General features: G+C 34.4%; 1 protein-coding gene across 4 annotated transcripts in view; it reads right to left on the bottom strand.

The window, feature by feature from the left end:
* Positions 1 to 15,883, bottom strand: part of CCDC102B (coiled-coil domain containing 102B) — an 836,813-nt gene that overhangs the window by 339,353 nt on the left and 481,577 nt on the right. For all 4 annotated transcript variants that reach the window (XM_074208366.1, XM_074208368.1, XM_074208367.1 and 1 more), the window contains one exon: positions 3,742 to 3,912. In XM_074208366.1, the coding sequence (XP_074064467.1) occupies positions 3,742 to 3,912 (171 nt within the window). The remainder of the gene's footprint in view (positions 1 to 3,741; positions 3,913 to 15,883) is intronic.

The following is a 15,883-nucleotide window of genomic DNA, read 5'->3' as shown; positions in this document are numbered from 1 at the left end:
GGGAAAAATAACTAATGAAAAATATTTTCTCACTGCTGTATAAATAAAAATTGGTTTAAAACCATAAGCAATTTGAATAATTTTCTATTTTGCCTTTGAAAAGGCAAAATCAGGGGAGAAAGCAACATGATGATTCTTATTTTTCTGATGATAAATCCGGATATCCTGACTGGATTTTATAATAAATTTTGATTACCTAATTCATGTTCTTCATCACTACCAGAAAGACTAAAAATAATGAAATTCCTTTACGAAGAAAACACCTTTCATGTCCTTGAAGTGTTTTATTAAGATTCAATATGAAGCCTAGAAAGCTACAGCAAATAAATGTTGTAGTGTATATTCCATATTCCTACAACCACAATTAAATGGGAAAGAATTTTGGGTTTGTTACTGTTCTCTCTTTTGCAACTAAGCAAAAGACTAAAATGATAAATAGTTCAGGCAAATTAATTTGGTTCATAGTTTATTTTGTTTTTCCATGTTCCTATTTAGTAAACCAGCCCAAGTTCAATGTGACCAACATATAGGAATGCCCCAGGGAACAGGAAGAAGTCATAGCACAGGATAAGTTTTGGTACAGGTTCTCATCCCACCCAAAGAATCAAGCTTTCTTATCTTCTTTCATTCACTCACTTTTTCCCCACCCTAATTCCAGTTCTCACTTTTTTTCAGTTTTAGTCTCTTTTATCCCTTCTTTCCCAGCATGTCTGTTTTCCCTGATCAGTAGTTACATACAGGGAAATCATGAGTTTCCCTTCCTTTAGCCTGTGAAAACTATAACATACTGTATATTTGTATCCTTTTCATAAGGAAAAAGCATACTGTTTTGCTCTCAAACTCTTTAAAATTCATGAATTAGTCCCATATATGCATAGGATAGAGGAGAGGTCATCTTCTTTTAGAGTCACCATGTTGTCAGAGAACTATATTCCACTACCCCCCATCAGCTCGCTAGAAGCTAATCTTTTAAGAAGAGCAAGTGACCATGGCCAGTAGGCACACCATACTATGTCCCTTGACAAGAACACGTTTGTAATGACCCAGGTCCTCTTTATCTTTCTTTTATTTAAAGTTTATTTTGCACCTTTGATGAAAGACAAATGAAAAAATATGCATTTCTATCAATGCATATATATTTATGTACACACATATTAATGTATATAACTATATATTTATCACGTTGTTATTGAATATAACATGCCTATATCAATGTATATAAACATATATATGTGCATAAAATTTGTACATATCAGTCAATATATGAATATGCAAAAGTATTCACATAATTATATACATCTTTTGAAAGGCAACATCTGGGTTTCCCTATGCAGTGATTATAGTGGGCATATATGACTAAAAGTGACTTATTACAGGGCAGGAATTTATAAATTAGAATGTATGTAATTCCTGAAACACTTATGCAACCTCTTCCCACTCCAAGACTTCAATAAGAAATAGTCAACTAGTTACTAAGTTCAGGAGGGAAGAAGAACTTGACTTTCACATCAAGGATGAATTCTAGGACTGAAGGTAAAGTGTTAAATAAACAGAAGAAAGCTCCTATTATGATGAAGAAGTACTGTGGGCAAAAAATAAATCTCAAACCATAATCCCAGAGGATGGAAATAATTTGGAAATAATCACAAGTAGAACCTCAGAACAACAGTAGCAAAAAATCATGGGCTGACCATAAGGATTCCTTGGATTAATCAAAGAAATGAAAGAACCAAAATAAAATTAATTATAATGATAATAATTATGATGATAAATTTAGAATTCATACAAAAAAGAATAAACAACTCAGAGTAAAAAATGAGTGAACAATACCAAAAAAATTCAACATCTTTAAAGAAGGAAAAAAAACAGGCATTATTAAAAAAATGCTTATTAGAGATTAGTAAAATGGGAGACCTTTGCCTGTTTAAATTAAGGTCTTTCTTAGGTTTCATTCTGTCTAAGGCAACACCCATTCAGATATTAAGGCTAGGTAGAAATGAGACAAAAAAATGACCTCTTTTACCCAAACAAAATAGAAATTAATCTGGGAGGTGAAGTCCGTAAAGTTTCTGGGCAAAACAAAACTATTACTATTTATACTTACTCTGACTCATTAAACCCAAGCAATGACCAAATGAAGCTTGGGCTGGGCCCTGTTGACCCCCTCTAGTAATCCTGATCTGTATCCTACCAGTGTACCCATATGGTGCTGAAGAAGAGGCTGTTGAATTTGCACAGCCCTACCTCACTGAAATCCAATTCAGTTGCAAGTCATGACACACATTCCTGATACCATTTGTCCTCTTCAAAAATAAATGAGAAACAAAAATCTGAAAGTTGTAGAAGGAGTTGCCCCATTGGGGAACCATTTGATCAGTTCAATTTAGATAATGCTTCCTTTGTTCTCTTTCCTTTCTTCTTTCCTTCTTCTGTTTCTTTCTTCCTCTCTGTTCCTCGTTCTTCTCTGTACTCTTAGGGAATCATATTCTTACTTGTGGTAAATCTACTCAAATGAATATATAAATTTTGATCACTGAAACTTCACAAGTTAATTAAGCTATATTTCTTTTTCACTGATTGGAAAAATTTATTAATTGCCATCTGAAAGAACTATAAAATTGAATGTTGGTTTGATTATTGTGCAGGAAAACATTTCAATGTTTTTGTTCCTTTCCCACCTGTTTGACATTGTGAACTTCTATAACAAAACTTTGTACCTTATAGATTTCCTTAAAGTAATTAAGATCATATATTCTTGAAATAATATTTTGGGTGGCAATGGGAAAGTGTGTCTCACATTGAAATTTCAAACAAGTTCACCTTTTTTAAAAGTTCTGTTTATTGTCTGTAACTGCGTTTAACAAGATTTTGTTACCACAGTTGTCTTCCCCTCAAATGCTACGGCCCCCTTCTTTCACTGGTGATGTACCACTAGAACCTAGATTTTAAAGAAAGGTTCAGATCAAATATCCTTCATTTCCTATCTTTGTTCCTATAATAAAGTTGGAAAGTTTGGATCCAGATTGTTAAGGATATGAGATTAATGAAGTTTATCGTATAGGAAACAAAAACCCTTTGAAATGTTGCTATTGGTATTGTTATTGTGACTAGAGTAGTAGTTTTTAATGAACAGAGAGGAGGTATAGACTTCATTCTGTGGCATGTCTATTTTTTTATAGTCATATAAAAGATGGAATAGAAAGGAATGAAAATGGGATCAGGCAGACCAGTTGGAATGTTAAGAGCACAGTACAGGAGAAATTTTAAAAATAAATTTTAAAAGAGGTTTTAACTTCTGAAGTACTATATGAAGATGATTGAACTAAATCATTAGAATATAGCAAGAGAGTGAAATTATATTTTAATTTTTTAACAGAAAAAAGTATGATGTTTGTAAGCATTAGAATATACTCACTCAGTCTCTTTGATATCTAAGCCCAAAGATATTAATTACTTCTTTAAAAACATAATATCCCCATAAATATAAGTATATTATGTTCTTATTCATTATCAAGAACTCTATAATACACAAGAGGCTATTCAAATATTCTCCTTTGCTTTTTTTCTTATCCCCAAAATTGTAATTTCAATTTCGGTCACTAAGTTTTGAATATTCTTAGGAAAAATGATTAGTATAAATTCAAGAAAATGATTCTGCTATTTTACAAAGAGAGTAATGATTATCCCCATAGTTGAATGGAAACCAGAAAGGAATCATTCATTAGTTGAGTTATAAAATACCTCATCTTCTGCTTGGGTCAGCCCCTTTTTAAGGTCTTCCACTCGAAATCTCAGTTTCTTTACTTCTGTCTCATGGTAATCTACTAGGCTGTTTGTATGAATCAATTCTGCCATTTTATCTTGGTACTGTTTGTTTAGTTTGCAGTAGGCATGTTGAAGTTCAGCCAACTCCTTTAAAAATAAAATAGAGTTTCTGTTAATCATAATAGTTGATATTATAGAGAATAAGATAAAATGATTTATAAAATTTAAATTGTTATGCAAATATTAATATTATTAAAATAGAAGTATCATTAATCAATAGATAAACATTTGAAAACAATAATATTAAGCAACTACTATGTTACAAGCACTGTGCTATGATCATCACTGCTTTGAAACTGGGTTCCAGACTTGTGCTTTACTACTTATTAACTCTAGTAATTAAGCTTCAGTTTTCTCATCTGCAAAATGAAAAGCTAATGACAAATAATTTCTAAATTTATTTCTCAACTTATGAAAAATAATAAAAACAGAATCATTGGCAACATGTCCTACTGCATTTGGTCTGTGTTCTCAAAGTGTTTGCTACTGGAAAAGAAATCCACAAGAAATGACAAGTATTGCCTTAAATAATGGCAATTGAGTGGTTAGGAGGAAGAAGTACCATGCCCATTCCTCCACACCCACTACTACTAATTGGTCAATGCCTTGCTCTGTCAAAGCTCCAGAAAATTCTGAAATCAGCTGTCATGTCCCTGTCTTCTAAGCCTACCTGACATGAAGACATATCAGCTAGAAACAATTTGGATAAACCTGTTTATCTGGGATTTGTGACACACAAAGGGTTGATTTGTCTCATAGGCAGCTGCAGGTGCCCTTCCTTCTCCTACTCACCATAGTAAACACAGTATTAGCCTTGTCCAGTTCTCTATTCTATACTGATACTTGGCCCATTGCACTCTTCTCTACTATAGTGGCAGAATTATGGGATTTAAATTTAAAGAACTGACCTTTCCTGGGAACTTCCAACCAAGATGGTGGAGAGAAGACAAGCACTATGTCAAGTGCTCCTGGTTCCCCTCAAAAACAACATGAAAGAAACCTCTTAACAGAAATTCGATAGACAAAACCCAGAAAGAGAGGCTAGGAGAAGAACAATTATGAACAAGATCTGTCTCAGGGAATCATGGGTGAACCAGGAGTGGGGACCAGAGGGCCAGGACAGGGACAGCAGCAGGGGGGAGCCAGAGGACCAGCTTAAGCCACAGAGGCTTCAGTGAGTGCTGGGTCCAAGAACCAACTTTAGCCATGGACTCTTTGGCCAGGGAGAGAGGAGGTCTGGTGAGCCAAATTTCACAGAAGGGTGAATTCCAACCTGGAGAATCTCAGAGCACACCTGGAAAACAACCAGCTAGGCAAGGGACCCGAGTTCCATATTTTTGGGGAAGGCCTCATCCCAGAATGAACAGTAAAACACACCTACCCCCTCAGACTCAGGTATGGACAACGGAATTCACTCAGCTGAAAGAGAAATTAATTACCTCCCCCAGGGCCCAGTCCATTGTTCAAGGTCAACTCAGACCCTGATGTTGTGGGCCTCAAACATTCCAGATAAAGCAACCCACACCCACTACTGGCTGGGACTTGAAATTACTAATCTCAAGTGCATAAAACCTCTAGAGTTTTTCAAAAGCAAAGCTCTGAGAGCCAGTCAAAAAAAGAGATCCTAGGAAGATGAAGAAAGGCCAGTGACAGCGGGGCCCATAGAGAAATACTTAGAAGAAATAGATCCTAAGCCAGAGAGATCTAGCATTTCTGAGGAGAATATGAATTGATCTCCAGGCCAGAAAGACTTCCTTGAAGGAATCAGGAAGGAATTTAAAAATCAATTGGAAAAAATTGAGAAAAGAAACTAAAAAAAAAAAATTAAAACCTTGCAAGAGAAAATTAACATATCACAACAAGAAAACAAATCCTTGGAAAATACAATTGGACAAATACCAAATGAGAATAGTTCTCTCACATCCTCAATGGGGCAAATGCAAAAAAGAAAATAATTCTCTCAAAACATTTGAGGAAATGGAAAACTCCTTCAGCCATAGAACTGACCAACTGGAAAAGGAGTTGTAAAGAGTAAATGAATAAAATTCTTCTCTAAAAAAATAATGGAATCTATGGAAACTAATGACTTCATAAGACAACAAGATTATGGTAAACAAAACCAAAAGATAAAAAAATGGAAAAAAATGGAAAATACCTCATCAGAAAAACCATTGATGGCAAGAAGAGATCGAGAAGGGACAACCGAAGAATTATCAGCCTTCAAGTAAACATTGAAGAACAAAAGATGCCTGGACATAATATTACAGAAAGTGGTGATGGAAAATGGCCCTGATATCATGGAACCAGAGGGCAAAATAGTTTTTGAAAGAATACATAAATCCCTTCCAGAAAGAGATCCTAAAATGAATACACCAAGGAATGTTGTGGCCAAATTCAAGAACTATCAGATAAAGAGAAAATCCTGTATATCACCACAAAGAAATAATTTAAATACCAAGGAGCCATAGCAAGAATTACACAGGACTGGAATGCATCAACATTAAGGAATCAGAATCTGGAGTGAGGTATTCCGAAGAGCAAGGGAGCTTAGAATTCAGTCAAGAATCCATTATACAGCAAAGTTGAGCCTTCTCTTCCAGGGGAAAAGGTGGATATTTAATGAAATGGAAGGTTTCCAACATATCCTGATAAGACCCGGGCTAAATAGAAAATATGGACATCAAGCAGGAGGCTCAAGAGACAAATGAATAGGTCAAAAAACTGCTATCCAATAAGATGAAAATGGCTATATCACCATTTGGGAGAAAGATTCTCATAACTCTTGAGAATTGTAACTATATTGGAGAGAATGTATTTAACTAGAAGTAATGGATACTCATAACTTTTCTGTGACTCTGATAGAATGATTTAAAAATAATAAATCCTTAAAAAGGCAGACAGTAAGGAGATGAGAGGATGGAGAAGATTGAATGGGGTAAATCCCATTACATCAAGAGTTACAAAAGACTTATTGTAGTAGAGGGGAAAAGGGAAGAGGAAAGAACCACCTGAATCTTCATTTCATCAGACCTGGCTTAAAGTTAACTTACACTCTGTTAAGAAACTGACCTTACTTTTCAAGTATTAAAAGCAGAAAAGGGGAGCGGGGAGATGGGGAGGGGGGAGAAAGAGGAGAACTAGCAGAATGAAGGCAAGGAAGAAGGGGAAAATGGAAAGGGAAAAGAAAGTGGAGGGCATTTGATATAGGAGCGCAAACACACTGAAGGGGGTGGTATTCAGAACAAAATACTGGGGAATATAGATAAAGTCAGAAAGGGGGGAATAATAAAAAGGGAAGATAGCAAGGAGAGCAACAGAGATAGTAATTATAACTTTGAAAGTTAATGGAATGAACTCTCCCTTAAAACTTAAGTGAATAGCACAGTGCATTAAAAACCAAAATCCTGCAATATGCTGCTTACAAGAAAATCACTTGAAGACTAGAGATACATACAGAATAAAGGAAAAAATTGTAGCAAAATATATTTTGCTTCAGCTGAAGTACAAAAAGCAGGGGTAGCAATCCTTATGTCAGACAAAGCATCTACAAAAATTGATCTCATTAAAAGAGATAAGGAAGGAAACAATCTCCTCCTAAAAGATACTATAGACAATAAAGTAATTTCAATACTAAATATATATGCATCCAATGGTATAGTATCCAAATACTTAGAGGAGAATGTGAAAGAAGTACAGGAAGACATAGAGAGCAAAACTCTACTACTGGGAGACTTCAACCTCAGATTTAGATAAATCTAATCACAAAATAAACAAGAAGGAGGTTAAGGAGGCAAACAGATATGATATACTTATGGAGGAAATTGAAAGGAAATAGAGAGAAATACACTTTTTCTTCAGTACATGGCACTTACATAAAAATTGACTATGTAGTGGGACATAAAAACCTAATGATCAATTGCAGAAAGGCAGAAGTTGTGAATACATCTTTCTCCTATCATAATGCAATAAAAAATCATATCCAATATTGGGCCAGGGAGATATAGACTCAGAACTGATTGGAAACCAAATAACCTCACTTTAAAGAATGAGGGGATCAATCAACAAATTATAGAAAGAATTATTTCATCCTAGATAATGACAATAATGAAACAACATACCAAAACTCATGGGATACACTCAAGGGAGCTGTCAGGGGATATATTATATCTTTAAATGCTTATGTGAATAAATTAGAGAAAGAGGAAATCAATGAACTAAATATGCAACTAAAAACATTAGAGAAAGAACAAATTAAAAACCCTAATTAAATACCAAATTAGAAATTGTAAAAATTTAATGAGAAATTAATAAAATCAAAAGAAGCAAGAAAACTATCGAACTAATAAATAAAACCAAGCATTGGTTTTATGAAAAAAAAACATAAAATTGATTGCTAGTTTCATCAATGAAAAAGGTGAACTCACCACCAATGAGGAGGAAATTAAAGTAATAATTCAGAATTATTTTGCCCAACTCTATGCCAAAAAAACTTGAAAATCTAAGTGAAGTGGATGAATATTTACAAAAATATATTGCCCAGAATAAATTAAGAGTAATTTTAAAACTAAATAACCCTTTCTCAGAAAGAAGAAATTCAACAAGCCTTTATTGAACTCCCTATGAAAAAGTCCCCAGGGCCAGATGGATTCATAAGGGAATTCTCTCTAACATTTAAAGAACAATTGTTTCCACTTCTATCTAAACTCTTTAGAAAAATAGGTGAAGATGGAACTCTGCCTAACTCTTTCTATGACACCAATTTGGTGCTGAAACCTAAATCCAGAAGAGTTAAAACAGAGAAAGAAATTTTAGACCTATCTCCCTCATGAATATAGATGTAAAAATCCTAAATAAAATCTTAGTGAAATGATTACAGCAAGTTATCACTAGAATAATACATTATGATCAAGTAGGATTTATTCCAGGAATGCAGGGTTGGTTCAATATTAGGAAAATTGTTAGTATAATTAATTATATCAATAACAAACCTATCAGAAAACATATAATTGTATTAATAGATGCTAATAAAGCTTTGATAAAATACAGTGACCATTCCTACTAAAAGGACCGGAGATCATAGGAATATTTGGATTGTCCCTTAGAATAATAAGCAGTTTCTATCTGAAACCATAAACAAGTATTATATGCAATGGAGATAGTCTAGAGGCATTCCAAATAAGATCAGGAGTGAAACAAGGATGCCCATTATCACCACTACTATTCAATATTGTACTAGAAATGGTATCTTAAGCAATAGAAGAAGAAAAAGAAATTGAAGGAATTAGAATAGGGAAGGAAGAGACAAAACTCTCACTCTTTGCAGATGACATGATGGTATACCTGGAGAATCCCAAAACTATCACCTAAAAAACTACCCAAATTAATTAGCTACTTTAGCAAAGTCTCAGGATATACAATAAACCCTCATAAATCCTCAACATATATGTGTGTATATATATATATATATATATATATATATATATATATATATATATATATTACTATTAAGATACAGCAGAAAGAGCTAAAATGAGAAATCCCATTCAAAGTAACTTCACAAAATATAAAATACCTGGGATTCTACCTGCCAAGGCAGACTCAAAAACTTTTTTAAAATAAACAAAATACTTCTCACACAAATAAAATCAGATTTAAATAATTGGACAAACATCAACAGCTCATGGATAGATCAAGCTAATATAATAAAAATGTCATTATACTAAAACTGAACTACTTGTTTAGTGCCCTACCAAACAAAAATCCAAAAAAATAATGAATTAGAAAAAATTGCAAGTAAATTCATATGGAGAAAAAAAAGTCGAGAATTATTTCTAGGGATTCAATGAAAAAAGTACAAAAGAAGGAGGTTTAGCCTTACCAGTTTGAAAATTATATTATAAAGCATCAGTCATCAAAACTGTCTGGTATTGGCTAAGAAATAGAGTGGTGGACCAGTGGTGGACCAGACTAGGTGCAAATAGCAGGAAATCATTACAGTAATCTTCTGTTTGATAAACGCAAAGAGTCCAGCTATTGAGATAAAAACTCTCTCTTTGGTAAAAAATTGTTGGGAAAATTAGAAGTTAGTATGGAAGATACTTGAATTAGTCCAACACCTCACACCCTACAACCAAGATAAGATCAAAATGGATGTAGGATTTAGACATAAAAAAACAATATTATAAGCAAATTAGAAGATTAAGGGGTAGTATACCTTTCAGATCTATGTAAAGGGAAGCAGTTTATGACCAAGGAAGAAATGGAGAACATTGTTAAAAACAAACTAGATAATTTTGATTGCATTAAATTAAAAAGCTTTTGCACAGACAAAACCCCACTGTAACAAAGATCAAAAGAAATGTAGCAAATTGGGAAGCAATTTTTACAACTAGTATTTCTGACAAAGCACTCATTTCTAAAATATATAGAGAACTGAGTAAACTTTTCAAAAAATAAAAAAGCCATTCCCCAATTTAGAAATGGTCTTTAGATATGCAAAGATAATTTACAGATGAGGAAATCAAAGTGTGACTATAGATACAGTCACAAGAAAAATTGCTTTAAATCGCTGTTTATTAGAGATATGCAAAGTAAAGCATCTCTGAGATACCAACTCACACATCTCAGACTGGCCAATATGCCCAGAAAGGACAATGGTCAATGTTGGAAAGGATGTGTGAAATCTGGGACACAAATGCATTGTTGGTGGAGCTTTGAACTCATCCAAGCTTTATGGATAGCAATTTGGAATTATGGCCAAAGGGCAACAAAAATGTGCGGACCCATTGAATCAGCAATAGCACTACTGAGTCTATACCCTGAAGAGATTATGAAAAAAGGTTAAAAATGTCACTTGTACAAAAATATTCATAGCAGCCCTGTTTGTGGTGGCAAAGAATTGGAAATTGAGTGAATGTCCCTCAATTGGAAATGTATTAATAAACTGTGGTATATGTATGTCATGGAATACTATTGTTCTATTAGAAACCAGGAGAGATTGGAAATCAGGGAAGCCTGGAAGGATTTGCATGAACTGATGCTGATGAGCAGAACCAGTAAAACATTGTACACCCTAACAGCAACATTGGGGATGGTGATCAACCTTGATGGACTTGCTCATTCCATCAGTGCAACAATCAGGGACAATCTTGGTTATCTGTGATAGAGAATACCATCCATATCCAGAGGAAGAATTGTGGAGCTTGAACAAAGACCAAAGTCTATTGCCTTCAATTTAGAATTAAAAAACCTGTTGTAATGTTGCTATCTTTTATACTTTATTTTACTTCCTTAAGAATATGATTTCTCTCTTATCTCATTCAGCTTAGATTAATGTATACAATGGAAACAATGTAAAGACTAACAGACTGCCTTCTGTGGGGAATTGAGGGAGGGAAGCAAGAATAGTGGAAAATTGTAAAACTCAAAATAAATAACATCTTGGTTTAAAAATAAATAAACTTAAAGAACTAAATTAAAATCTAATTTGTTAATTTATTGGTGAAACTTTAACCAACTGTCTTCTGGACCTATTTCTTCAACTATAAAATGTGTGTGTTGGACTATATCAGCTCCAAATTCACTGAAACATAACTTTATGATATAAAATTAATTGGTACCCTCCTTAGGATTAGTTGCTCCTTATCTTATACAACTTGACATTCTAAACTAGTGATGCCAAATTCCTTCCTCTTCAAAGATACTTTCCAATCTTCCATCTGCCATCTTTATTTAGCAACTCAAATCTTCCTTAGAAAATGCCAGAGTGGAGCCAGGGCAGGATTCAAGATGTAGTTATAACACAAAACTTTGCTATCAGGGATTGAGATATGAACCAGCCTGTGGTTTCTTATGATCAAAGTATTAAAGAAAGCCCTAAATAACTCAGTAAACTTCAACGAACAGAAACTTGGATGCTTTTGGAACGTCAGGCCCAAGAAACTCTATCTCCAAGGCCCTGGCTACACCCTGGAGAAGAGTGATGTCATCATATTTGAGGAACAGATTTCAACCATGATTATCCAGAACATGGGCATATCCTATCTGGACAGGAGTCACTATATGGACTAAGCAACTTGGCTTCCTTTTAATAAGGAAATTCCTGTCTAGTGCAGGGAAGAAGAACGGCATAGTGGCACACTTCTCTCCAGAGACTCTGAATGCCTTTTAGGACATCCCTCTACATTGAGATGATCTTATTCAGTTCTAGCTCTGGAAAGAAATTGCTTTTACCCATTACCTCATGGCCTCTGGCATAGCTGAAAAAAAATGTAGAGGGGGAAATTGTCCTAGCTGCAATTATAGAAACAAGCTATTAAAAAAAGAAAAGGAAAGGAAAAAAAAGAGAAGAGGAGAGGAGAGGAGAGGAGAGGAGAGGAGAGGAGAGGAGAGGAGAGGAGAGGAGAGGAGAGGAGAGGAGAGGAGAGGAGAGGAGAGGGGAGGAGAGGGGAGGAGAGGGGAGGAGAGGGGAGGAGAGGGGAGGAGAGGGGAGGAGAGGGGAGGAGAGGGGAGGAGAGGGGAGGAGAGGGGAGGAGAGGGGAGGAGAGGGGAGGAGAGGGGAGGAGAGAAGAGGAGAGGAGAGGAGAGGAGAGGAGAGGAGAAGAAAGGAGAGGAAAGGAAAGGAAAGGAAAGGAAAGGGAAGGGAAGGGAAGGGAAGGGAAGGGAAGGGAAGGGAAGGGAAGGGAAGGGAAGGGAAGGGAAGGGAAGGGAAGGAAAGAACTCATGGAACAATAATGAAACAATAGTATATCTCAGAAGAAGTTACCACTATACATCTAGCGAGGAGAATTTGTTGATAAAAATAACTTAGCAATTCCTCACTCTTTGAGAAGAAATCATCCTCTGCCCTTTTTATCCATCTTATGCAGCTAGGTGGTGCAATGGATAGAACCATGGAGTCAGGGTACCTGAGTTCAAATTCAACCTCAGTCACTTGACAATCCCAGACTTAATATTGTGTGATGCTAGGCAAGTCACTCCAGAGGAAAAGGTGAAGCTAGTGACTTTGCACAGCACCTGTTCATTCACATCCATTTCACATGCATCTTATGGCATCACATCTTCAATGTCATGGTTTTCTTTAAGAAAGATAAACACCATTATCTATCTCATTTATTCCCTTGTTTATCCTTTGCTCAATTAGGAATAGAATAAAAGGAAGACAATCAAGCTGTTTCTTCTTTCTCTCCTACACCTTAAGTTCAAACTATAATGCATTATGACTTAAAGTGGTATTGTTCCATAGTATTGGAGTGATATAAATTGAAATCTAGTTACTTATTTGAATCTAAGTCAAGTTACTTCATTTAAAAGAAAGGAATGGAGTTGAGAAAGGAGGGAGAACTAACCTAGGAGTGAAGAAGATTTTAAACTACCAAGGATTAATAAAGGTAAGTTGAATCTGCCACCACCATCCAAATCCAAGTCCTATTTATGTAAGGACATGAGACTTAATTGGGAAAAGAAATATTTTTGTATATGGTTTATTTTCATGGTTGTGATGTGTTTGGGTTTTTTTGAGGGGAAGAAGCAAAATGTTCTAATGACACTAAACTGATTCAGAAGTCTAACCTTCTTTGGAGAAATGTATTTGAAGGGCTTATTAATTAATTACAGTATGTTTGTTAGGTAAATGCTGGATTTTTTTCTGTGAATAAAAGTCTCATGGCTCTCTCTATTTATTTTTATTTTGTGACTGTTAAGAAAATATAATAATTTAAGGAATAGTTCAAAATTTTTAGTTCTTTAAAAGCATATTATAAATAATTGCTTGAGACATTACAGCTACTATTGATATAGAAAATGAGCATTTAAGGATCATTCAAACTCAATGAAACTGGATCAGTCATACTGAAAAGGAAAATACAAAAAATTAAAAAATTAAAAAAAATTAAAAGTGACAAAAACAAGATCTGAAAATCTATTGCTAAAATAAATGAAGAACTTAGGTGCGGCTAGGTAGTGCTGTAGATAGAGCACTGGCCCTCTAGTCAGGAGGACCTAAGTTCAAATCAGGCCTCAGACACTTAATAATTACCTAGCTGTGTGGCCTTGGCCAAGCCATTTAACACCAATGCCTTGCAAAAACCTTTTTTAAAAAAGAAGTACTTAACATGAACTTTGAAACTGGAATAGTTATTATTGATTTTTTTCTGAGTACTATAAATGATCCCCAAATTTGAAGGCACAGTGTGAATGTCAGGGAAAACCTTAGCAATTAGTAAATTTCTCTGAAAAAAAAAGTGTATGTCATAGACTAAACAAGATAAATATTGAGTACTGAACATGAAGAGCAAGGGAGCAATTTTCACTGAAGAAATTCACTTTTTAATTCAACAGAAAATTCAAAACTAATTTCAGGCTACTCAGGTGAGTCTATGACAGCTGGTCTGGCAACCTCCATTTTTTCTATACATCCTTCCCCAAGTCCTCAAAATGTTTTGTTTTGTTTACTACTAATCTCAAAGAAGATGTCATCTGTAGAGAGAATGATAAATGCAGATAAACATGGTGATGAACTAGGAAACTGAACTGTGTCAGAATAATGGAAACAATCAAATGGAGATAGACTATTACTACATGATTTTGCACCAGGTCACACTTAAAAAAGACAAAAAATATTCAAGATACAAAAATATATATTTCTATGGTCCATGGATCCAGCTCACTTTCAACCCTTGAAAACCTATGAGTTAAAATCAAGATCTGACTTTTAAAAAATGAATTCTTTGCTAAAGGTCCAGACACAGCCTCTGCCTCATTTAAAGTCAGTTCAATTGCAAGCCAAGACATAACCTTCAAGACGTCATTGGTCCTTTCCAACAATTCACTGTTTGAAAAAGTCATACTCTGGAAAGAACATGAGTGACTATCAACAATGCATACTAGAAAGGGAGAGAAGGAGATTGTGGGAAAGAAAGCCACAAAGCCAGGAAGGCCTGCAAAAACACCTGAGTGATTGAAAGCTCAGTCTGCCTTGCTTAAAGCATCAGATGTGCTTTAAAGTTCATAGAAAACTGTATATACTTTATTTCCTTTTATCCTCATAACAATAATGTGAAGTAAAAATGTTTTTATCCTCATTTTACAGATCAAGAAACTTAAATAATTTGCACTAAAATCACACAGCAAATAAGTGTCTGAATTAGAATTTAAATCATTGGTGGGTTGCAGTCTGTATCCCATGAACAAAGGAAGGTTATTCACTGCTATGAATTGCTTTGAATTCACTGCTTTGGAATTGGACTTATATCTTTCAGTTTTCTAGTTTTGTTAGTAAGTGATATCCAATCATTATACTACAGTTACAGCAGGTTGTTTCCAGAATTCTAAAATAAATCACAAACACCTTTTAGTTCTTTCTTCATATGAACACATTATAGAATTAGGGAAGTCTGGGGAGATAGGATTTAAATTCCTAGTAGGCAGGGATTGTTGCATTTTTTTTGCCTTTGTATCCATAACTTCCAACCATTTCTGACATGTGGTATTTACTAAAAGTTTGTCAATACTTGATGAAAAAAACTTTACATTTTTGCGGTACAAATGAGTGAATGCCATTAATACCAAAATAAAATTTAAACTTGAAGGCATCACCCTATTTAGTTGTATTAATTAGCAAAGTATCCAACTTAAGTAGATGAGGTTCAGTGATATGTACATAATAGGCACTGAATAAATGCTTATGGAATGGATATTGGTTGTATGGAAAACTATTATACCAATCCTAGACAAAATACTGGTTTATTAAATGTAAAGAGATGATAAGAACATTTATTCAGGTTCACTGAAAAATATTATCAAAGGTCTTTAAATAATATATTCTTAAAGATTTTAGTTTACAAGGAATGCCCACATGCCTACATATGCCATTTCATGGAAGAGAAAAAAATAAAAAAGGGAAAAAAAGAGTGAATCTACCTCCTGAATTTCTTAATAGGGAGAATAAATAAGGAATAGGTCTTGTTTTCTTTTTGCTAATTTCAATTTCAGTAAAAAATATTCTTGCAGGATTCGTTATATTTTCCCTTTCCTTTTCTGAATTAAAGTATTAAATCAA

Source organism: Macrotis lagotis, chromosome X, assembly GCF_037893015.1.
Source record: "Macrotis lagotis isolate mMagLag1 chromosome X, bilby.v1.9.chrom.fasta, whole genome shotgun sequence".
Classification (NCBI taxonomy): domain Eukaryota; kingdom Metazoa; phylum Chordata; class Mammalia; order Peramelemorphia; family Peramelidae; genus Macrotis; species Macrotis lagotis.
This window is presented reverse-complemented; position numbering and strand designations above follow the sequence as displayed.